This window comes from Vipera berus, assembly GCF_964194415.1.
Source record: "Vipera berus genome assembly, chromosome: 2".
In the NCBI taxonomy this organism is placed as follows: domain Eukaryota; kingdom Metazoa; phylum Chordata; class Lepidosauria; order Squamata; family Viperidae; genus Vipera; species Vipera berus.
Genome location: NC_138203.1, coordinates 112,642,047 through 112,668,232, shown reverse-complemented (window position 1 = coordinate 112,668,232; position 26,186 = coordinate 112,642,047). Strand labels below are relative to the sequence as shown.

At 44.3% G+C, this 26,186-nt stretch overlaps 1 protein-coding gene across 6 annotated transcripts in view; it reads right to left on the bottom strand.

Annotated features, from left to right (window-relative positions):
- DNM2 (dynamin 2) overlaps window positions 1–26,186 on the bottom strand; it is a 176,714-nt gene that overhangs the window by 74,914 nt on the left and 75,614 nt on the right. For all 6 annotated transcript variants that reach the window (XM_081317587.1, XM_081317589.1, XM_081317590.1 and 3 more), the window contains exon 8: window positions 22,273–22,408. In XM_081317587.1, the coding sequence (XP_081173713.1) occupies window positions 22,273–22,408 (136 nt within the window). The remainder of the gene's footprint in view (window positions 1–22,272; window positions 22,409–26,186) is intronic.

Genomic DNA, 26,186 nt, shown 5'->3' with positions numbered 1-26,186 from the left:
AAACAGTATAGGTGCGGCCATACGTGACTTTGCTTATTGAAGGAAACCCCAGGCTAGATTTTTATCTATGAATGACCAGAGTTCATCCAGTTCCCTTGGGATCATAGAATATAGCAATATTTTTCTTTTTCTTTTTTTTGAATTTTTTTATTAGTTTTATAGGGTTAAAAAGGAAGGTAGGGAAATGGGGATTTGGAAAAGGGTAGAGGAAAGGTTAAGTGTAGGGGTATATACATGTATTTCTGAAGCAATATGGTGGTTGGGTAGTCAAAAGTAACAAATAACAAGTTGTTTGTAGATAGTTCAGGTTACAATAAAAATTCCCTCTCTGATTCCCTTAATTTTCACACAAAGTAATCAAGTTAATACATTTCTAGTTATGAGCTAGTCAATTAACAAAGTTTTCAATATAGTTAGACTAATACATATCAAAATCCTGTTTTTAAGTTTTACCTAATTGCAATAAATGAGCCTTGGTGGAGCAGTGGGCTAATGCCTCCTTAAGTAACACCAGCTGCCTGCAATTAGTGCAGGTTCGCATCCCACCAGGCTCAAGGTTGACTCAGCCTTCCATCCTTCCGAGGTAGGTAAAATGAGGACCCAGATTGTTGGGGGCAATTAAGCTGACTTTGTAATAATGCCACTTGGGGGGTGTATGAAAGCCCTAATAAGCAGGCATATACATAGAATGAAGGCTACTGTTAAGCTTGTAAGCCACCCTGAGTCTTCGGAGAAGGGCGGGATATAAATGGAATTAAAATTAAAAAAAAAATACTCTAAGGTAGCCTATAATATGCAGAAAAGAGCTTAAAATTCCCTATTTCAGTAAAGAAAAATTCTCTTGTCTACAAAACTTACATTGTTCATTACAAATCATTCTTGTGATTTAGCAGTAAAATCTAGTTTTCATCTTAACAAATCACCAATTATTAGAAAACATTTTTTGTCTTAACCATTCAACAATTAATAAAATATTATCTTATATTAAGGTAAAGGTAAAGGTTCCCCCGCACATGCGTGCTAGTCGTTTCCAACTCTAGGGGCCGGTGCTCATCTCCGTTTCAAAGCTGAAGAGCCAGCGCTTGTCCAAGGACGTCTCTGTGGTCATGTGGCCGGCATGACTAGACACCAAAGGTGCACGGAATGCTGTTACCTTCCCACTGTAGTGGTCCCTACTTTTCTACTTGCATTTTTACGTGCTTTCGAACTGCTAGGTTGGCAGAAGCTGCGACGAGTAACAGGTGCTCACTCTGTTATGCGGCACTCGGGATTCGACCTGCCAAACTGCCTATCTTCTGATCGACAAGCTCAGTGTCCTAGCCCACTGAGCTACCGCGTCCCTTTTTATCTTATAGTATAAGATTCTAAATTCTATAGTATAATTCAAAGTTTTATTCTAAAAGCTTAATTTTGTTTTCTTTTTAAAATCTAAAACCTAAATATGAAATCAGTTTATTTTTTTTAAGATTCCCCTTAGTCCATCAAAAGAAATTTTTTAAGTTCTGTCTTTACAAATCCCAAAAAAGAGACAAGTCTAAATCTTTAAATCTAACTCTCGCCTTCTTTTTGTGACAATCAGGCTTCCATCTTAATGCCTTTAAGTTCTCCAATGTGTCTCCCTTTCTTCCTCCACCTCTTATTTGAATCCACGGAGACCATTCAAATGACAGTTTTGCCAAGCTAGTGTCCCCTTTATAATCATTGAGGTATTGCTTTAATAGCTCAGTTTTTATGTTTGATGTGATATGATTGTCATTAATTCAGTCTGATCTTTTTCTTGTTCCATTTCCATCTGGGTTAGGTAGTAAGTAGTAGCTAATGTTATCATTTGATTAGCTGAATCCTCAACATACTGTATTTGGAGGCCTTTGATATCTTCGCTCTTAATGTTGCTTTCTTTGGGTATTGTTGTTTTTTGAATTGTAAGTTTTGTAGTTAAAGTCGGAGTTTGGACTTTAAGGTTTAAGGTTTAAGGTTTATTCAATTTCTATACCGCCCTTCTCCCGAAGGACTCAGGGCGGTTAACAGGGCATATATAAATAAATAACAGTACAAAAATTAAAAAGAAATTAAACCAATGCCCAATTAAAATACAATGACAATAAAATAATAAAAAACCCGTTAAAAAAGAACCCTCCCCATCAGGCCAGACCAGCTAGTTCAAAGAAGTGGGTCTTCAGCCCGTGGCGGAAGGAGCGGAGGTCCGATGCCGTCCGGAGCTCAACCGGCAGTTGGTTCCATAGTGCCGGAGCACCCACAGAGAAGGCCCTCCCCCTGGGGGCCACTAGTCGACATTCCCTGACCGGAGGCACCCTGAAGAGACCCTCTCTGTGGGCACGCACAGAGTGGAGGGGAGTTGACGCCGGCAGCAGGTGGTCCTCGAGGTATCCCGGACCCATGCCATGTAAGGACTTGAAGATCATAACCAAAACCTTGAACCTCACCCGGAAGACAACTGGTAACCAATGCAGCTCGCGGAGCAAAGGTGTAACATGGGAGTACCGGGAAACTCCCAAGACAACTCTCGCGGCTGCATTCTGTACCAGTTGGAGCCTCCGAGTGGTCTTCAAGGGACGCCCCATGTAGAGAGCATTGCAGTAGTCCAGGCGAGAGGTCACGAGCGCATGAGTGACCGTACACAGGGCATCCCGGTCCAGATAGGGCCGCAACTGGCGCACCAGGCGAACCTGGGCGAAAGCCCCCCTAGTCATGGCCACTATATGATCTTCCAAAGTGAGTCGTGAATCTAGGAGGACTCCCAAGTTGTGAGCCCTATCCACGGGGGGTAAAGACTCACCCCCCATAAGAAGAGATGGAATATTTTGAATGTCCCGGGATGCCGGAATGCACAGCCACTCAGTCTTGTTGGGGTTGAGTTGAAGTCTGTTCCTCCCCATCCAGGCCCGCACCGCCTCCAGGCAACGGGACATCACATCGAGGGCATCACTGGGGTGGTTTGGGGTTGAAATAAAAAGTTGGGTATCATCGGCATATTGATGATACCCAACTCCAAAACCATGAATGATCTCACCCAGCGGTTTCATATAGATATTGAACAGGAGAGGCGAGAGGACCGACCCCTGAGGAACTCCACAAGCGAGGGTCCTAGGGGTCGACCTCTGCCCTCCTGCCAACACCGACTGCGAGCGTCCCAGGAGATAGGAGGAGAACCACTGAAGAACTGTGCCTCCCACTCCCAATCCCCTGAGACGCCGCAGCAGGATACCATGGTCAATGGTATTGAAAGCCGCCGAGAGGTCTAATAGGACAAGGACAGAGGAATATCCTCTGTCCCGAGCCCTCCAGAGATCATTCACCAGAGCGACCAATGCCGTCTCCGTGCTGTACCCGGGTCTAGATAATCCGCTTCATCCAGGACCAGGGGAAGCTGATGCGCCACCACACTCTCAACAACCTTCGCAAGAAAGCGAAGGTTGGAGACCGGACGAAAGTTGTTCAAAACAGCTGGGTCCAGAGCAGGCTTCTTGAGGAGAGGTCTCACCACCGCCTCCTTCAAGACGGCGGGGAAATTACCCTCACTCAAGGAAGCAGATATAACTGCCTGGAACCAGCCTCGTGTCCTCTCCTGGGCTGCATAAACCAGCCAAGAAGGGCACGGGTCCAATAAACATGTGGTGGAGCTCAGCCTTCCCATAATCCTGTCCACTTCCTCAGGGGTTACAGAATCAAACTCCTCCCAAATAACATCGACAAGACCGCCTGTGTCCTGCTCATCAGACTCTGCCCAGTTGGAGTCCAGACCGGTCCGAATCCGAGCGATTTTATCCAGCAGATGTTGTCCAAACTCCTCGGCACGACCCTGCAAGGGATCCTCCCTCACCTCCTGATTAAGGAGGGAGCGGGTCACCCTGAACAGGGCGGCCGGGCGATTTTCTGCGGACGCGATGAGGGCAGAGAAGTAATTACACCTCGCCGTCCTCATCGCTGCGAGATAAGACCTAATAAAGGTTCTTAGTCGTAACCGGTCGGATTCGGATCGGCTGGACCTCCAACAGCTCTCTAGGCCCCGTTTCCGACGCTTCATCTCCCGGAGCTCCGAGGAGAACCATGGAGCTCGTTGGGATCTGCACCGGGTCAGGGGCCGCAAGGGTACAACTCGGTCAAGTGCCTCAGTGGCCGTCCTTTCCCAGGCTTCCACTAGGGCATCTGCTGATTTGTGAGCAACGGAGGCAGGTGGGGACCCCAGCGCCGCCTGGAATCTATCAGGATCCATTAAGCGTCTGGGGCGGTACCATCTAATTGGCTCCGTACCCCCACGGCGGGGGGTGGCAAAACGGAAGACCAGCCGCAGGAGGTGATGATCGGTCCATGACAGGGGCATAATAAATGGAGAGCCCCCACCAAGATCATCAAACCACCGTCCAGATAAAAAACCAGGTCAAGGGTGTGGCCTCCCTCATGAGTTGGTTCAGAAATTACTTGCATCAGGTCCATGGCCATCATGGAAGCCATGAACTCCCGAGCTAGCTCAGATGAACCTCCCAGGGATGGTAGATTGAAGTCACCCAAAACTATAAGTTTGGGGAACTCAATCACCAACCCCGAGAGGATATCAAGCAGCTCGGGCAGGGCTGCCGCTGCGCGACTAGGCGAAAAGTACACCAGCAGCAAGCCCAACTGCGCCCCCCGGACCAAATCTCAAGAAGAGAGACTCACACCCGACTATCTGAGGAACGGTGGTCTCCCGCGGACATAAGGTCTCCCTGATAGCTACCGCCACACCCCCACCCCTACCTTGAGCTCGTGGTCGGTGTAGCACCCAGAAACCTGGTGGGCAGAGGTCAATCAAAGGGACCCCACCCTCCGGGCCCAACCAAGTCTCCGTGATGCAAGCCAGGTCCGCATGCTCACCCTCAACTAAATCCCTAACAAGGGGAGCTTTGTTAACCACGGACCTGGCATTTGAAGTTCTCTGTAGGCTGTGATTGTTGTTCTTTGAAGTCTCCTATTTTAGTATTAATTTCCACTTCTATTTGTTTTTGGGTTGTCAGTTCATCATTTAAGGTCAAAGTTTGGTTTGGTGGCTTTGAGTTGTCATGTATTAATTTGTTCAGTTATAGCCAAGATTGTGTCCAATATCAATTTGTAGTTAAGTGGTGGGATATAGTCATCCATTTCGTTAGTGTTTACAGCTAAGTCTTCCATGGAGGCTATTTTAATAAGAGTCAGTAATCTTCCACCTCCAATGTTTCTAAAAGTTGTTTTCAGTATCAGGTGTTCCCACACTTGTCTTTAAAGATAATATCAAGGACAGCTCTCAGCTCTCAAAATAAGCAAAAGGATTACTTAGAATTCCAAGTTTAGCCACAGAATGTCATCAGTAGCATATAGAATAAGTTGTAAAGTTCTTTTTTTCCCTCCAAAGTAATATAAAGCTTTTGTATAATTAGTCCATTCTTTTTTCCTTAGTTCACATCTTAAACAGAAAATAGGGTAGTAGATCCCCACAAAAATAGGAGCTTTTTAATAAGTAGGAATGAGATTATTTAGTTTCTTTGTTTAATCATCTGGGTTTTTTTTCCCTTCAATGCTTTAAGGCTTAAAATGTTGATCCCCCAAGTATACAGAAGCCGTTTTCTCAAAAAAAGTGGGGAGAAAATTTTCAGAAACGTTCCACAGGCAGGCAGTTAGGGGGATAAGAAAGAAAAGGTCTTACCCAGGTCCTCCAGATTGCTTTGTTGTGCTAGATGGTGCTTTTGGCTTTCGGCAGGGAGCGGCTTAATGATCGGCCATGTTGATGGCCGGTCTCTTCTTCTTCAGGCCAAAAGGATCTGCTCCGGATTCAAGTGGAAGGCTGCCGCACTTCCACGATCACAGGAGGGTGTCCTTGAGGTGGTCACCCCTCCAGGGCGACTTTCAACCCTTTTCAGGGTCCTCCAATGAAGAAGGATCAGATGGCAGTGAGGGAGCTCTCTATGCACGTCCGAAAGCGTCACGCGTGCAAACCGGAAGCCCCCAGCAATTATTTTTCTTGAACAGTTCATGAAGTGACGGGTAGGGAAGCATGTTTGAATCTCACTTGCTGAAAACTTCCTGCAAATCCCGATACTTCTTGGGGATCAGAGAGATCGCCTTTTCTATTGTCAGAACCCACTTCAATCTATATCTTAAGAAAGAAGGACTCTTGAAGACAAGATTGTCCAAGAAGGAACTTTTACTAAGAAATAGAAGATACTGGGTATAATAGACAGGATCTAAGAAATCCCTTCACAGATCGGTATTTTTAAATGTTCCCAAGCAAGCCCCACCCCACAGTTCATTTTGTCAGTTCCGGATCAGCCAAGTTCCAGGTGGTAAGCCCCTCGTGGGAAGAGGAGAAACATCAGTCCATTGGTAGCAGAATCATTTCCACCCCCTCACATTCCATCCGGAGAAACAAACCAGATTTCAGTGGGTTTCATTCCATGCCCTTTCTTAGTTGCCCATGAGAGGGAAAATGCCTAGTGAGAAAGTAATTGATCTTATTGTGATGAATAGCAGGCAGGCGGAATAAACAAAAGGTTACATTTGAGGAAGGAAGTGAAAGCAATAAAAACCCATGCTTGTTCCCTCTCCTCCTTGGGAATGGCAGAATCCAAGGGGGTGAGATTCTGGTTTGCACAGAAAAGATAGTTAAAAATGAAATATAAATGTATTCTTACAGTGCGGCCATACGTGACTTTGCTGATCGAAGGAAACCCCAGGCTAGATTTTTATCTATGAATGACCAGAGTTCGTCCAGTTCCGTTGGGATCATAAAATATAGTTTCAGCTTGGGTAATTTAGCTCCCTGCAATATTTTTCTTGAACAGTTCATGAAGTGATGGGTAGGGAAGCATGTTTGAATCTCGCTTGCTGAAAACGTCCTGCAAATCCTGATACTTCTTGGGGATCAGAGAGACCACCTTTTCTTGCTTGCATACTGCCGCAGCATTTTCTCCTTTCACTTTCTTAATGGGCAGCGCATGGGGGTGAGATGGCAATTTCTCTGTTAGCCCTCCCTTGACCTGCTTTCACTGGATCTTAAATATACACTTCCTCTAGTTTACAGAGGGATTCCATTTTAGTAGCCATACTAAACCTAGTACCATGGATGTATCCATGCCTGGCATTACAATGAAACTGAGAGTCTCTTCATGGGGCCCTTTTTTCATTTCCACTGGTTCTGTGAGAAAGGTTGTGTCCTCCCGCCACTGAGCCATCCAACTGGTAGAATGCTATGGTAAGAAGTCGGCAGCTTAATGGCCTTCCTTGCCGCATCAAAAGCACTTCTGGGAGTGGCAATGTGGGCTATGGTCTTGCTTCCCTGGCCTCAGGGCTTCCTTCTTTTCCATGATGAAGAATCATTGCTGTTCTTGGCTGGTGTGCCTATGGTATTTGGCCAGGTCTCCACTTCATCAACCAGAACATACCACCCTTGAAGGGTTTGTGGTATGCCTCGGAATAGGCAGGTACAGAAGACTTTGTTCAGGCCGTCTTGGAAACTCTTGATCAGCATGTCCAGGGGCCAGTCTGTTAACCTATAGGCCAGGGTCTGGAATTCTTGGATAAAGGGAGCAATGGATCGCCTCACCTGTTTGATAGTTTTGATTTTTGTTCTGGCCTTTCAATCAGCGAGACGGTCTTCAAACCACTTCCTCAGAGCAGCCATGAATCAGCCAAAGTTGCATAGCTCCACTGCATCATGATCATGGAGGGCTACCATTCATTCAGCAACCTCTCCCTCTAGGGCTATGGTAACACATCATACCCTGGCTGGGTCATTCAGCATGTTAGCCCCATACTTTTGCATGTAGTTGCACACTTGGGCGAGGAAGAATGCCAGTTGTTTTGGGTTGATGTTGAATTTCACTCTCAGTCCCGGTGGTCAGAGGTCTCTTCTTCATGGAGAGAAGGAGGTGTTGGCCAGGCCAGCTGGGCTAATCCTGACAGTTGTGCCAGGGCTAGCAGGGCAAGGGCTGGTGACGGGGCTGGTTACATTGTTTCATTAGTGGGTTGGGCTGGCAGTGGTGCTTGCCACTCTTGGCACTTCTTAGGAAGTCAATTGCCTGCTTGTAGGTCTGGCTCACTTCCCATTGCCATGCACTCTTTGTGGCAGCTTCAACTTCCCTGGGCAAAGGTTACCCCAGAGGGCTTCTCTTCCCACTCTTCCATCTTTCCAATCCCTATGGACCACCAGGGCTTTGGTCAAATCTCCAGGTTCTATGCTTCTCTCCCCAGTTCGGGGTAACCTCCACTGCTCCTGGGCTTCAAAGTAGCTTCCTTCCAGGTCTCCATCTCCTCTTACTCACTCTCATGGAGAGACATTCCATACATGGTAGATGCAAGTCTCTGGGTGGATTGTTTTTGCAGATTTGGCTTAATGTCAGGTCTGTCCCAGCTGGGTGTTTAGGAAAGAAAAACCTTCAACTCCATTTTTCAGTGAAGATATACTTTTACTAAAGGCACTTGGTTACAACATAAGCAAAGCCAGATCTGAAGAGTCCCACATAAAGCCAATACTCTTCCCTTCTCCCAGGCCCTCTCCTTGGTCATCTTGTCCAATAAAGTTCAAATTAGTTGTTTTGGTAACAGTTCTAATGTTTGGTGCCTCTTCGGTGGATGTTTGCATTCCATTCCGAAGCCTGTGTCCTTGGATTGTTCAACCATTGTCTCTGGTTGGCACTTCTGGTTCCTGTCATCCCCTCCCTGTATCCCTCTATTCTACCCCCCAATACATTATGGCAGGTTGCTATCAAAGCGAAGCAGGGCTAAACCAGCGTGATGGCAGATCTGACATAAAGTATTTTTTCACACTATGTTTCTGTATTTCCTCACTTTGATCTTAAAAAATAAATGCATGCCTTACTTGGAAACAAGAAATGTTTATACTTACCTCTAAAGCACTAAGTGGTTAACTAACAAACCCCCTAAGGAAGCAGCTCTCCATATCAATTTGCCTGTGTGTCAAACATGGAAAAATCAGGAAGTCCAGGCAGTTCAAATGAATATAAAGATTTATTGCATGCTTATGCTTTCTACAAGAATCTGAACTAGCAATTGTCAAAGCAAATAGGCGGTAGATAAAAGTCAATGAAATTCAATGTGAGCTGGACTTAGATCTCTTGTGGATGTGAAGGGACTTTAGGCTGATGACACGTTTGACCTCTTTCTCAGGCTCAGCCTGGTCATTTCCTACATTGTGTCTTCTGCCAAAGATTAACCATAGTTACTTATGCCATCTTGTGAAAAAATTTTAATTTAATCTACAGAATTTCCAAATGGTTTCTCCTCTACATACTCAGTCCAATCTTGATTACATTTGCCAAGGTCAACTAGGAACATGTAACCCAAAGATCTTACCAGAAATGGAATATGTAATAGCAGAGAAAGCAGTTTTTTTAACATGCAAGCTGTTATTTTCTCTATCATTTACTCTATGCTAAGTTTATACTACAGCACACTCAAGTATTACGACTTTGTTTTTTTAAAAAAGTGTTCTAGTTCAACACATTAGACTTTAAATATATTATAATTCCAAGTGACTATACCTCTTCATGGATCACTGCTTTGTCATGGCAAAGGGGCTTACATATCTCAATGAAGCTAGCAGTTATGTTGAGCAGGGCCACCCAACAGGGACAGGTAATAGTGGAGAGTTCAGGCAAAAAGTGGCTCAAGGGAAAAGGAAATAGTAACCCACTCCAGTATTTTTGCCAAAAAATTCTTGCCATGGACAGTATCAAAATTCTAAAAGATACTACAATGGAAGACGAGCCTGTCAGGTCTAAAGGTATCCCATATGCTACTAGCAAAGAATGGAGGACAATTATAAGTAGGTCCAGAAAGGATGAAGGCTAGTCCAAAGCTGAAAGGACACTTAGCTGTGGATATATCTGGTGGTGAAAGGAAAGTCTGATGCTGAAGAACAATACTGCATAGGAACCTCAAATGTAAGATTTATGAATCAAGGTAAGATGGATTTGGCCAAACATGAAATGGCAAGGTTGAACAGCAACACTATGGGAATCAGTGAACTAAAGTGGATGGGAATGAATGAATTTAATTCAGATGACCATTATATCTACTACTGTGGGAAGAATATCTTAGAAGAAATTCAGTAGCCCTCATAGTCAATAAAGAGTAGAAAAAGCAGTACTGGGGTACAATCTCAAAAAACAACAGAATGATCTTGGTTTGAATCCAAGGCAAACCATTTGACTTCACTGTAATCCAAGTCTATGTCCAACAACTGATCCTGAAAGGGCTGAAGTTGACGAGTTCTATGAAGACCCATAACACTTTTGAGAATTAACATAAAAAAATGTCTATTTCATCATAGGAGAAATGGAACACTAAGGTAGGAAGTCAAAAAGTGACAGAAATAACAGACAAATTTGACCTTGGAGTACAAAATGAAGCAGGGCAAAGGCTAACAGAATTTTGTCAAAAGAACACTCTATTAATACCAATAAAGGACAAAAAGGTAGGGACCTACCAAAAGAAGAAGAGATTAAGAAGAGATGGCAAGAATACACAGAAAAACTATACAAGAAAAATCTTAACATCCCTGATAACCACAATGATGTGATCCCTGACCTCAAGTCAGATTGTCATGTTCTGGCTGAGAAACCCAATGAAGCAAAACACCAGAGACATTGCGATCTCTAATGTAAACTTTATTAGACATTAGCAAACTGGTACAATAGAAGGAAAGCTAGCTCTGAGAATATGGTGGGAAACAGATAATTAAAAGATTAAAACTTTCTCTCCCTTCCCTGACAGTTCAACATGATGTAATGCAACAGCTGCGCGATCTGTTGGCCAGGCAGCAACAGGTGAGAGCGTCACAGCCGTTGGGGCCGCTGCAACAATTGGAAATGTTTCCAAAGTTTCGAATCTTGCAGAAATGTCTAAGATTTCTGCTTATTTGAAAGATCATTCACAGGAAAGATATATTTCAGTTTGGAGGAGATGGATAAATTATATTCAGAACAAATATGGGACTAAAAAGTTCCATTTAGCTTATGAGTAGATTTTAGTGGGATATTGTTATTGGTACGTTGTTTGTAGTTATGTTAAAGGGGAGTTAAAGCACATTATGAATTTGGTTAATTGTATATTATGCATAAATTTTTATTTAGAATATGATTATTGTAACTATAATCCTGTATTTAGCTCTGGGAATTGGGGGGGGAAGTGGGTGGGTTTGGGGTGGGAGGGATTTGGGGATATATTGTAAAATTTTGTTTTTGTAAAACTCTTTAATAAAAAAAAAAGAAATGCCGCAGCCACCGCTGATTGGAACCACAGGGTCAGAGTAAAGAGAAAATCCAAGGTAGCGGCGACTGTCACCAATCGGATTGGAAGGTGTGCCCAGGGAATACCAGCACCTAGCTGAAGGGTTCAGCAAAGAACAGTCAGACAAGTTGCCACCTCACTGCCCCACAGACTGTGCCATTGAGATTATTCCAGGGGCTAAACTGCCAAAACCCAAACTCTACTCGATGACCCCTCAGGAGTTAGAGGAGCTGCAGAAATTTATAGAGAAAAATTTGGCGCAGGGTTTCATTCAGCCAGCGAGGCCAAGAATAGCTACCTTGGTGCTGTTCTGCGAAAAGAAAGATTGGTCTCTGCGCCTCTGCATAGATTATAGATCTCTGAACGCAGTGTGCGTAAACAATATCTACCCCTTGCCATTCATGAAAGACATGGTAGCTCACCTCTTGAAGAGGAAGATTTTCTCTAAACTGGACTTGCGGGAGGCATAATACCAAGTTAGGATAAAGGAGGGGGATGAATGGAAGACTGCATTTAACTGCCCTCTAGGATGCTTCCAGTTTAAAGTGCTTCCATTTGGGCTGCAAGGGGTGCCCACCATTTTCATGCAGCTGATAAATAAGGTTCTCCAGGAGCACTTGTACAAGAGGGCTTTGGTGTATTTGGATGACATCCTAATTTATACTGAAACGAAAGAGGAGCATGTCAAATTAGTCAGGGTGATACTGACTAAGCTCCAAGCAGCCCGACTCTATGCCAAATTTTCAAAATGTGAATTCCATAAAGAAAAGATTGACTACCTAGGCCAGGGCTTTTCAACCTTTTCACAGATTGTACCATTTTTAGGACATGACAATATTTGAGTACCACCAGTGTTTAGCAAGGTTTCAAAAACTTGATGACTGAAAAAAGGGGGTAGGATTTTGGGTTTTATGATTAAATTCAACTGATGTTATAGAAATGGCTAGTTTATAATATTATGGAAAAGTAAAAAGTTGAGGTTCAACAGAGGAACTCTGTTTTTTTCCCCTTCTCCCCCTCACTTCTCCCCCTTTTTCCTCCCCACAGTGTCCTCCTACTTGCTTTTGTATTTTTGTATTTTATTGTATAATCTAATAAAATATTACAAACTGTAGAAAAAAGTAAAGAAATTGTGCCAGTTTTAATTTCTTTGGTGGCTGTTCCTTTGCTGAATCACTTTCCCTTTGCACTGACAAATGTATGATGAATTTATCCATGTTTATTAATATGCACCACTACCAGCTAGCTCAGGGGTCTTCAAACCTGGCACTTTTAAGACTTGTGGACTTCAACTCCCAGAACTCCTCAGCCATCATGGTTCACAGGTCTTAAAGTTGTTAAGTTTGTAGACCCCTGAGCTAGCTGGACGGCCCTTCTTAGCTCTCCTTCCACAGTGTAGTAAGAATGCACCCCCCCCATCCCTTCCTTGTACGCAAAGCAAGAAAGACTCACAAAATAAAGAACACATAAACTCTGTGTTTTTGTTTTTTTCTTTAAGCTGCCTCAGGCATGTCACTTGTCACAATGTTGCAACCTAGCCTGAAAGGCTGGCAATTGCTAAAAGTTTTCACTTTAAATTAAGCTTGTTTACCTTCAAAGAAAACTTTCTAAAAGCCATTGACAGGCTCAAGATAAGGGGGTAAAACTAATTACAGCTCAAATACTTTAGCCACCTAATTAGAAGAGAGGACTCACTGGAAAAGACTTTGATGTTGGGAAAGATTGAAGGCAACAGGAAAAGGGGAGAGCAGAGAATGAGATGTTTAAATAGTTTTCATTGAAACATAGGTTTAGGCAGACTCCAGGAGACAATGGAGGATTTTATTTATTTATTTATTTTATTTTTGGGACTTATATGCCGCCCTATCTCCCAAAGGACTCAGGGCGGCTTACAACAATAAAAAACAACAATACAAAAATTAAAAAACGAATTAAATAGCCCCAAAATAAATTAACTACAGATAAAAATTAAAACATATTTAAAAACCCATCATCAATCCAGGTCAGCCTGATGGAAGAGAAAAGTTTTGAGGTCGCGGCGAAAGGACCGGAGGTCCGGGGCCATCCGAAGCTCAAGGGGAAGCTGGTTCCAAAGGGCTGGTGCTCCCACAGAGAAGGCCCTCCCCCTGGGGGTCGCCAGCCGACATTGTCTGGCCGACGGCACCCTGAGGAGGCCCTCTCTGTGTGAGCGCACTGGGCGATGGGAAGTCGTCCCCGGTAGCAGACGGTCCTGCAAGTATCCCGGGCCTAAGCCATGTAGGGCTTTAAAGGTAAGTACCAGCACCTTAAATCTCGCCCGGAAGACAACTGGTAGCCAATGCAGCTCACGCAGGAGGGGTGTAATATGGGAGTATCGGGATGCTCCCATCACTACCCGCGCGGCTGCATTCTGCACCAGCTGAAGCCTCCGGGTGGTCTTCAAGGGCAGCCCCATGTAGAGAGCATTGCAGTAATCTATCTGAGAGGTAACGAGTGCATGAGTGACCGTATGTAGGGCATCTCAGTCCAGATAGGGGCACAACTGGCGCACCAGGCGAACCTGGGCAAATGCCCCCCTGGCCACGACTCCAATATGATCTTCAAAACTGAGTCGTGAGTCCAGGAGGACGCCTAAATTGCGCGCCCTATCAACGGGAGGCAACACCTCTCCTCCCATAACCAAAGATGGAACCTCTTGGACGAGTCGAGATGCCGGTACGTAAAGCCACTCAGTCTTGGCCGGGTTGAGCTGGAGCCTGTTCTTCCCCATCCAAATCCGTACCACTTCCAGGCAACGGGACATCACGTCGAGGGAATCACTGGCTTGGTTCGGGGTGGAGATAAAGAGCTGGGTATCATCGGCATATTGATGATACCTCACCCCAAAACCACGGATGATCTCACCCAGCGGCTTCATATAGATGTTGAACAGGAGGGGCGAGAGCACCGACCCCTGAGGCACCCCACAATTAAGGGGCCTAGGGGTTGACCTCTGCCCTCCTGTCAACACCGTCTGCGAGCGGCCCGAGAGGTAGGAGGAGAACCACCGTAAAATGGTGCCTCCCACTCCCAACCCCGCAAGACGTCGCAGCAAGATACCATGGTCGATGGTATCAAAAGCCGCTGAGAGATCTAAAAGGACCAGGACAGAGGAATAACCCCTGTCTCCTCCTCCTCCCAGATATTATCGGCCAAACCCATCGTTTCCCCCTCGTCAGATACTGCCCAGTCGGAGTCCAAGCCAGCCCGAATCTGATGGGAGGGAGGGGCTGTCATCCATGGTTTTGTGAAGAGTCAGACATGAGTTACCAACTGAACAACAATAGCAAGTGATGACCATGCATTTCATTTAATAAAAGATGATACAGGAAGATTCTTAATAATATATTTTTAAATTTTAAATTACACTTGAAATAAATATATATAGAAAACTCTCTACTATAAAAAGGTATCTTCCACATATTTACTCTTTCCTCCCAGATAATTTCAACATGTTCAATATCCTATTGCTAGATATTGCAAGACTACCTTTTAGGATCACTAAGACAGTTTGTTTTCTAAATTCAGATATAGAAAATGTTAGAGATATAAATATGGTTTCCCATGTTTTTTAATCTAAACACTTTTTTCCTAAGATGGATAGATCTCAGGCTTTTCAATAATTGAGAAAGTAAGTTTTGCCTTAGAAAATATAATTTTATACAAAAGTCTACAATATTTTTCTCAACTTCCTTGAGTTACTACAGTGAATATACATCAGGCATATGTATTTATACAAACATTTATATAACATTTCTTACTGCAGGATCCAATCTGGGTTGGTCACCAGGACCAGAGGTTTTGTTTTCTAAGTTTTCAAACTCATGTTGGAGTCCATCCTCAGGGAACTTCTCTGTATGCTTTGAACTGTTCTCTGTGTGGTGTTTTATGTGGTGGCCATTGTGTGGCCATAGAACAGCCCAGAGCACACAGAGAAGTTCCCTGAGTATGGACTCAGCATCAGTCCAAAAACTCGGAAGACAAAAACTTTGGTTACGGTGGATTCTGCAACATTATCCTGGGACACATATATTTGCCTTAATTCATAACATTTCCTATGTCCTTAATATTTCCAAGGAGTGTGATGAAAAATGTTCAGCAAACTCTCACTTTTCCATAGTGAGAGGGTTAAATAAAGGGTAAACAGTGAAATTATAAACTGAGTGAGACAGTCTAAAAAACTACTTTAATCCATATGTTATCCAGGGGAATATTATCCTGGCCTATTCAGCGCTTCATAGTATCACTCTCAGCTATATAGTTATTAAGTATAACTAGCTAATAGGGTGCCTTGCCCTTTGGAATCACCTAACTCCATGATGGCGAACCTATAGCACATGTGCCACAGGTGGCACACAGAGCCCTCTCTGTGGGCACGTGCGCCATCGCCCCAGCCCTATAAAACCTTTTCACTTTAGGCCTTCGTCACCATGTGCAAAAAAAAAGAAAAGGTTTAATCAATCAATTTCAACTACTCGCAGGAAAAAAAAGATTCACAAAGTTGGAATTGATTGATTGAACTTTTTAGTCCCACCCACTCTGCCATTACCACCGCAGCCACACCCATCCAATGGGCCATGCCCACCTGGCACCCGACGATACATAAGTGGGTTTTGGGTTGCAGTTTGGGCACTCGGTTTCTAAAAGGTTTGCCATCACTGACCTAACTAGCATAAATGAGCCTTTGCGTATGAAAGTCTGGAAACATCGGACAAGCCTTAAGATACTGGATTTACCATTTACCAAGGTTCCTTTTCAACAGTGGATATAGGGCATCCTGAAATTAGATTGCTGTCAGAATACATTTATATCCCATTCATAAAACTCTATCTGTATGTTTTTAAAATCTTATCCCTCCCCCTGGATTCTGCCATTTCTCCAAGGAGGAGAAGAGAGGATGTGTATTCAGCCTGCCGGGAAGCTGTCTTCAAAGACCAGGGGAAGAACCTTTGAACTGAGAACAACAAAGGAAGGGGGGGGAAGAGATCTGGTTTGTATCTCCAATTAGAATCTCTAAAGGAAGGGAGCAATTTGTCGTGAAGAAATGAGAGTTCCCTCTTTCCCATGGAAGGATTTGACACCTGAATTTAAATTGACCCAGGACAAACCAGATGGCTTGGAGGGAGGGGGTTCGACCCGGGGACTCTTTAAAAAAGCACCAAACTGTAACACAGTTCAGATCCTGTCTAGTATTCCCATTACCAATCATGTTTCAGTAAAAGCTCCTTTAGGACAATTTCTGTTTCAAGAGTTCGTTCTTTCCTGGGATGTGGATTGGGGTGGGTCCTGACATTAGACAGGATCTGCAGTAAGAGTCAACCTGGCAGGAAAACCCTTACCAGGGGACTAACGACAATGTCTAACGACGAAGCAAGGGAGGAGGAAAGCCCCATGGAAAGGGAGTTTTCCCCTCAACCAAAACCCCACCAACGGGGGGAAGCCGAAGCATCAGATTCCTCCGGGGAAGAGGCGGCGGAGACGCACGACCGCAAACCGCGGTGGTCGATGGGCATTGGAAGGAAAAGTGAGTGGGAAAAGGCATTGAGAAAAGTGACTCTGAGGCGGGGCGGCCACCAACCGGGATGGAAGCAAGAGATGGAGAGCTCGCTGCACGTCACTGAAGAAGTGCGGGGGCTAGAAAAAGCTATTGACCTGATGAAGACAACGCTTAGCTCACTAAGAGAGGAGAAAGCTGAGTACTGCAGCCGCAGCAGCACCTGGGGCCGCAACTGGAGAGACAACGGAGGGGATCCTGTACCTGCAACACCGGGGCTGTCCGCTGGAACAGGGTTTGCTGCCTCAGTAGTACCCCCCCAGAACCACAGACGGGGTCCAGGATGAGGGGCAATACTGCCCATGATGCAGACAACGGTCCAGTCAAAGACTTCCACCTCTGGAAACAAAATTCAAGGGGAAGCCACCACGCTTGGGGGTTTTCCTAACCCAAGTCCTCAGCTATATGGAAGAGTACGGATGGGACATCCCCAGTGACAAAGCCCGCATCCGTATTGTGCAATCCGCCCTGGACAGACCGGCTGCAGACTGGGTGGTGAAATGTGACTCCAAAGCCCCAGAACTCAACAATTTCAACCGATTCATGTCTTCCTTGAGGCAGCGGTTCGAGGATCCTTTGGCTGATCGTAAGGCCCGGGACAGAATCAAAACGGTGAGGCAGGGCAGATGGGCGGTGGTTGAATATACCCAAGAATTCCAAGCCAGCAAGCTGAACTGGCCAGAAGATATCCTCCTTAGCCATTTCAAAGACGGGCTAAACTACGACCTGTATGATGCTTGCCTGCCTCGAGGAGACCCACACCATCTTGACGACTGGTATGTCCTGGCAGAGGAAGTAGAAATAGACCTACTGAAGAGGCACCATCGGGGGAAACCATGGGGCCCGCCGCCAACCAAACAAATACGTAAGAAGGAAAACCCACCGTCCACAGCTAAAAAATCAACCCCCCCCAGCATAAATCAGAGGCATCACCCCCCAAGAAACTAGGGAAGCCCCAAGGCATCCCAAAAGAATCTTACATGAAGGGGACAGAGGCTGTAGAGTCCACAACCCCTGCAAAGAACTGGGATTGGATTCCGGCCTACACCGCAGGGGCGGTGGATACCTCAGAAGACAGCTCAGAGGGAGAACCATTGGTAAGTGGATCCATTCCACCCATTCTTAAGACAGTGACTATATTAGCTTCCTCTATGCCCGAAGCCATCAAAATAAAAGGCCTAATAAACTCTGGTTGCACCTGCTGCCTTGTCAGCCCAACGGTGGTGGGGAGACTCAGCATCCCAGTGAGAAGACTAAAACAACCAATCTCTTTTAGCCAATTAGATGGGTCAATAGCAGGAGGGGGGACCAGCTACCCTAGCCACTTTACCAATTCACCTATCCCTGGGGTCTCATGAGGAAGACATAACGTTTGTAGTGACCCCAGGCATGGAATGCCCAATGATTTTAGGACTGGAATGGCTGAAGAAATGGAACCCCGGGATAAATTGGAGGACAGCAGAACTCAACTTCCCAGAGGGGGAACTTAGAAATTGAAAACCCAAAAGCACCCCCTCAACCCAAAGAGAGGAGTCAGCATTGGTGGGGGAAGAGAAGGGGTTACCAGAGATACCGGAGGAATACAGGGACCTTGCTGAAGTTTTCAGTGAGGAACGGGCAAATGAGCTTTCCCCCCACCGCCCCACAGACTGTGCTATAGAATTCAAACCTGGAGCAAAACTCCCAAAGCCCAGGATGTATGCCATGAGCCCAAAGGAAATGGCAGAGATGGAAAGATTCATAAAGAAAAACTTAGAAAGAGGATTTATTGAGCCTACCAAACCCAAAGTGGCCGCCCCGGTCCTGCTCAGGGAGAAGAAGGACGGCTCTTTCCGCTGTTGTATAGATTACAGAAATTTGAACACAATTAGTGAATGCAATCTGTACCCACTACCCCTAATGAAGGATATGCTATCCCACCTATCGAAAGGAAGGATTTTTACTAAACTAGACCTGAGGGAAGCATATTACCGCATTAGGATTAAGGAAGGAGATGAATGGAAGACTGCATTCAACTGCCTATTGGGTTGCTACCAGTTCAAAGTACTGCCATTTGGACTGCAAGGGCCCCCCGCAGTCTTTATGCAATTAATGACGTGCTAAGAGAGCACCTATATAAGGGGGTCCTGGTTTACCTAGATGATATCCTGATATTCACTGAGACCAAAAAGGAACATATCAACCTAGTCAGAGCAGTCCTGAAAAAGTTGCAGGCTGCCCACCTATACGCTAAATTATCAAAGTGTGAGTTTCACCAGGAAAGAATAGATTATCTGGGATATCGCATATCCCGAGGGCATCGAAATGGACCCTGAAAAAGTCAGGGCAGTATTAGAATGGGCACACACACCCCCGCACATGGAAGCAATTTTCAAAGCTTCCTGGGATCTGCAAATTTCTACTGCCAATTCATCCCTTCATTTGGCCAAATAGCCATGCCCCTCACAAACTTATTGAAAACAAAGTGGGGGTCCCCCGTGAAACCCAGCCAGCCTCTGAAGTGGACCATGGAATGTCAAGCAGCATTTGAAAGGCTAAAGAGACTTTTTTCTGCTGAACCTGTCCTGAGACATCCAGATCCCAATAAACCTTTTCTAATACAGGCAGATGCTAGCGATGTAGTGGTGGGAGCCATATTATTACAGGAAAATGATGAGGGGGCGTTGCAACCATGTGCACATACATCCAGAAAACTCACAGAAACAGAACAGCGTTGGCCCATATGGGAAAAGGAGGCTTATTCTATAAGATGGGCATTAATTACATGGCGCCAGTTCCTAGAAGGAAATAAAATCCCCTTCCAGGTCTGAAGAGACGACAAAAACTTGGAAGCATTAAAAACACCCAGGAAACTCACTCCTAAACAAGCCCACTGGTCCCAACATTTTCACCGATTCAATTTCACTCTCAAACACTTACTGGGGGGGGAATAATTTCCTGGCAGATGCATTATCTCGCATGCCCCAATATAACAGCACACGGACCACTGACTCTAAACCACTTGTGCCTGAACAACTGGCAGCACCAGTCACCCCCAGGGCTCAAATAAAAATGAAGCCGAAGGTGGATAGCCAAACTGGAATAGAATTCCGGAAGTCTTTGGAAAGTGATGAATGGTTCCAGAAAAATAGACATGTGTGCACAATTAAAGATGGACTACCCTGGGTGGGTGAGAAGTTATACATACCTGCCAACCAAAGGATCAATTTCATGCAACTGTGCCATGATACAAAATCAGCAGGGCATTTTGGGTTTGTAAAAACCTTACACTTAAAAGGCAATTTTGGTGCCCATCTATGAAAAAGGACATAGAAAGCTATGTGGGCAGCTGTCAGATTTGTGCGATGGGCAAGAGGCTGCAAGGGAAATCGCCAGGACTGTTACAAACGGTGGCGAATCCCTCAGCCCCATGGAAAGTAATAGCCATGGATTTTATCGTGGAACTACCAGAAAGCAACGGAAACACCATAGTCTGGACTGTCACAGATCTGTTCTCTAAGCAAGTACATTTCATACCTTGCCAAAAAATCCCGACTGCAAAAGCATTAGCAAAACTTTTCGTACAGCATATTTACAGATTGCACGGGGCACCACAACGCATCATATCTGATAGAGGGGTGCAATTTACGTCGGCATTTTGGAAAGAATTTTTATCCCTTTTAGGAACCACCCAAGTACTGACATCTAGTCATCACCCTTAGTCGAACGGTCAATGTGAAAAGGCTAACTCAGTGCTTGAGCAATATTTAAGATGCTTTATTAATTTCCAGCAAACAAACTGGACGGACCTACTACCTTTTGCAGAAGTGGCATATAATAATGCAGTCCACTCCAGCACAGGGTACACTCCTTTTCAAATAGCTACCGGTCAAAGTTTCAACCCATGCCAGAACTAACCCCAACCGAGCCAGTAATTCCCGAAATGAAGGAGTGGATTGCTCAATTGCAAAACATCTGGCCAATCGTTAGGAAAGCTTTAGATGAAGCTAGACAGGCATACAAGACACAGGCTGACAAAAAAAGAGTAGATCCCATACCATTCAGGGTGGGAGAGATGGTATATTTATCCACAAAATACCTTAATTCACTACAACCCTGTAAAAAACTCAGACCAAAATATATTGGTCCTTTTCCAATTAAAAGAATCATAAACCCAGTAACAGTTGAATTAGGACTACCCCAAAATCTTAGACAAATACACCCAGTTTTTCACTGCAGTCTACTAAAGAGAGAACAGTCACCCCTGTGAACAAAAACCCCACCACCACCACCTCCCATCATGGTGGAAGGAGAACAACATTTTGAGGTGAAGGAAATCCTAGATTCCAGGAAACACCATGGAACAATTCAGTATCTAGTGGCTTGGAAACACCTCCCCTCTTCAGAAAATGAGTGGGTCAATAAGCACCACATTAAAGCACCAAGGTTGCTTAAGAGTTTTCATACAGAATATCCGAACAAACCAAGCTAACATTTACATTTTATTTGCTCTACAGATGGACCTATCTTTTTTCTAAGGGGAGCATGACAATCCCTATAGTCGTTTTTTACACCTAAGTTCCCTTGGAGATGCATATAGTAAAGTTATGTGGATCCCCAGAGGAATTTAGGTGTAAAAAATCTTGATTATGTAGCAGAGAAAGCATTATGTTTAAAGGTAGCCTACTGGAAGGATATTCAGTTAAACAGAAAGTCCTAATCCTAGTTAGATATATTTCTCTGAACATATCTAACCTATGCCAAACCTTATTCAGAGAGGTCTAGGCTTAGGACAAAACAACAGCTGAAGCAACATTATTCCAAAGGACCTTTGAAAGCCAAACAGTCTGGTGGCTCAAAGGATGGCTTTTTTTGATTTTAATCTTCTGTACTGTTTTTAAATGTATTTCTATATTTTTATTGCTTTAAATTGTTGTAAACTAGACTTCAAATTCTAGTAATATAGACATGTGAAAACTGAAAATTCTTAATTAATCAGCCAAAATTAGACATATCTAAGAATTCCCCTTTATACTACCACTTAAAAACATTATAAAAAGAACTCTCTGTAAGTATTAGATATACAGTATAACAGATTGGCTAAATGGATCTGAATTTCCTAACACATAAGGTATTTCTATGAATATATACTTTCCACTCATGTACTTAATATAGACAAATGCCTCTGCATCATATTCAGACTTTAACAGAAAGACAAATGTACATATTTTGTTTACATTTTTACTGCCAGGATGTTTCCAAAATATTTCCAAGAAAAATAAAAATTTATTCTTTCTATGCACAGAAAAACATTGAAATGGAGTTGTTATCAAGTTTTCTGAAACCATACAGCATGAAATCCATAGATTCAATATTGGTGAAAAACATATTTAAAAATCAGATATATATTTTTCTAAGGAGAAAAGTTTTTAGCACTTTACCTTAACTAATTCAAAGGGGAATCTCTCATGAAAAATGCGATTTATTCGGGCTCCACCTGAGAGTTCTAGTGTATCCACTTGGTCTCCTGACCCCTCAATTCTCTTCTCAAAATCAACTGCAAACTGTTGGACCATTCTGCAGAAAGATAAATGAGGTAATGACCATTTTTTAAAGATGTGGTAAATCATGGAATTCTCACCAAGCAATTAAAAATGTTCAGAGATGCTTTTAGGTATTGAATCAACTTCTGTTGGCACCTTTCTATAAAAACGTAAGTTATTGTCAGAAAGATTTTTTTAAAAGTATCTCCAGTTATTGGCAAATTTATCTTAATTTTAACATGAAAGTCTAATTTTTTAAGTCACTATCAACCTTCTATGATACTGAAAACTAATAGAACTTTATTTTGGTTGCTGACCAATAAAAATACAATCACACACAAACATACCATTTTTTGTAATGAAAGGACATAGTTTAACCCGAGAGAGTTCAGATATCATGCAGAAGAGTGCAGGCGGGGCAGCGGAAGGCACGAGGAGCCCTGATCCCAACACAGCCCCTCCCCCACTCTCCATCTCTCTCCCTCGGGAAGAGCTGCAGGGCTCAGGAGTCTCCCCCCACACACACACTTGTCCCTAGGGCATTTCTCCCCAAAGGAAGGAGATGGAGCCACCTTGGCAGCAGCTGCTGGGCACTGGATGGGCATTTTGCTAGTTCAGCTCCCAAACACACACATACCACTCAAGCACCATTGCCTTGTTTTCCTTTTTTAAAGAGAATATGCCTCCAACGCCCTCCTGCATAGCCAGAGGTCTTGCACGATTGCCGTTTGCCTGCTGCGCTCCCCAAGCCCCTCTCATTCCCTTCCTTTGAAACAAACAACCTCCCTCAAGCCTCCCATTCCTGTCTTCTGAATTAAAATGAGGGAAGGCCAAGTTTTTTCTTTTGTGGTCTTTACATATTTAAACTGCAGCTAGAAGGAAGTGGGGAAGAAAACCATCGTGAGACACTCTTCTGTTTTAACTTTTTTTCCTTGTCATTTTTGGAGTCTTCAAAGGAGGGGATGAGTGGAAAACGGCCTTCAACTGCCCCTTGGGAAGCTACCAATTCAAAGTCATGCCATTTGGACTACAGGGGACCCCAGCCGTATTTATGCAGTTGATTAATGAGGTCCTACATGATCATTTGTACAAAGGGGTTCTAGTGATGACATTCTGATATACAATATGAATATGACTGACCACATAAGACTGGTCAGAGAAGTGTTAAAGAAACTACTGAATGCCAAACTTTATGTCAAATTGTCGAAATGTGAATTTCACCAAACCAGATTAGATTATCTTGGCTAATATTTCCGATGAGGGCATCGAAATACACCCAGCCAAACTGAAAACTATAATTGAATGGCAGCCCCCAAAGACTCACAAACAGCTCCAGAGATTCCTAGGGTTTGCCAACTTCTACCGTCAATTCATTCCCTCTTTTGCTGAGATTGCTTTACCCCTTACAGAACTACTCAAAACAGGCAAGGGAGGGGGAACACCACAGCCTGGACAACCACTAGCATGGACTATGAGTTGTCAGAAAGCTTTTGAGAATTTAAAAAGACTATTTGCGGCTGAACCGGTTCTAAAACACCCCTGCCCAGGGGAGTCCTTTGTAATTCAAGCAGATGCCAGCAACGTGGCAGTCGGATCTGTGTTACTGCAAAAGAATAAAAGTGGGGTCCTGCAACGTTGTGCCTACACCTCTAAGAAATTCACTGAAAGCGAGAGGAGATGGACAGTCTGGGAGAAGGAGGCCTTCGCAATTAAACTGGCGACTCTAATTAGAAGGGAGCAAGGTGCCTTTTGAAGTATGGACAGATCACAAAACTTTAGAGCCAATGAAAACTCCCCGCAAATTGTCCCCAAGCAAGTGCGATGGGCACAGTATTTTAACTGTTTTAATTTTACTCTAAAGTATATACTAAGAAGAAAAAACTTCCTAGCTGATGCATTATCCCGATTGCCACAGTACAAAGCAAACGCAAAGAGGTCTACGAGGCAATTATCCCCAGTTCACAACCTGCGGCACAACTCACACCTCGCAGAACCCCAAATCCTGATGACCCAGGTGTGAAGAAGATAAAACGAGAGCTCCTTACCGATCAATGGTTCAAAGATAATCAAACCTCCCTAACATGCAGGGATGGTTTGGCATACAAGGGGGGAAAATTGTATCTACCTGAAGCCCTCCGTGTCAATGCTCTCAAACACAGCCATGATGCAAAACAGGCTGGACACTTTGAATATTTAAATACACCTCATCTGCCGGCAATTTTGGTGGCCAGGGCTAAAACGAGATGTAGAAAACTATGTCAGGAGTTGTACCGTATGTGCCACCATGAAAAGAATTCCAGGGAAAACCCCTGGGTTAAGGCCGTCAGTGGAAGGCCCTTCTCAACCATGGGAAGAAATAGCTATGATTATTATAAAGGTAAAGGTAAAGGTTCCCCCGCACATGCGTGCTAGTCGTTTCCGACTCTAGGGGCCGGTGCTCATCTCCGTTTCAAAGCCGAAGAGCCAGCGCTTGTCCGAGGACATCTCCGTGGTCATGTGGCCAGCATGACTAGATGCCAAAGGCGCACGGAACGCTGTTACCTTCCCACTGCAGTGGTCCCTATTTTTCTACTTGCATTTTTACGTGCTTTCGAACTGCTAGGTTGGCAGAAGCTGGGACGAGTAACAGGCGCTCACTCTGTTACGCGGCACTCGGGATTCGACCCGCCAAACTGCCGACCTTCTGATCGACAAGCTCAGCGTCCTAACCCACTGAGCCACCGCGTCCCTATGATTATTATACACCTACCCAAAAGTAGAGGAAATACTGTCATCTGGACTGTGGTAGATCTGTTTTTGAAGCAGGCTCATTTTATCGCCTGCAAAGGACTCCCATCTGAACAATGACTGACTAAATTGTTCCTGAAACATATCTACCGACTGCATTGAGCCCCTAAGCGAATAATTTTAGATAGAGGAGTGCAGTTCACAGTGAAATTTTGGAGGAATTTCCTTAAATTAATTGGATCATCTCAAGGCTTTTCACCCAGCTACCAATGGGGCTGCAGAATCCGCTAACAAAATGGTGGAGCAATACCTCAGACGCTATGTTTCCTACCAACAGACAAACAGGACTGACCTCCTCCCTTTCGCCGAGGTGGCCTACAATAATTCTGTTCACAGCAGCACTGGCTACACGCCTTTCAGAGTAGCCACAGGAAAAGAGCTCAGCCCGATGCCTGACTACCCTCAGGTGCCCTCCACTTCCCAGACACTTGATCAATGGGTGAGGGGGTGGGAAGAGGTTTGGAGAAACATGAAAACGGCATTCAAAAAGACTTCTTATAAAAAAACAGGCTGATAAAAAGAGGGCTCCCCAAAGAACATTCCAAGTTGGGAAAAAGGTTTATCTGTAAATTAAATATTTACACCTCAAATTACCCAGCAAGAAATTAGGACCGAAATTCTTGGGGCCTTTCCCCATTGTGAGAATCATCAACCCGGTCACAGTAGAATTGAAGCTCCCCAGACCTTTGGGAAAAATTCACCCGATTTTCCACTGTAGCTTACTGAAACCTTTTCGGGCCTCCACTTTAAGACCTCCCCCTAAGAAAGCACCTGGACCCCTCGTAGTAGCGGGTCAGACCCATTATGAAGTGAAACGTATTCTTGACTCTAGAATCTTTAAGAGAAAATTGCAGTACCTAGTACAATGGAAGGGATACCCATTGTCTGAAGCCATTTGGGTGAAATCTAGCGATGTGCAAGCTAACAGACTTATTTATTTATTTATTTTATTTATTTTAATTCCATTTATATCCCGCCCTTCTCCGAAGACTCAGGGCGGCTTACAAGCTTAGCAGTAGCTTACA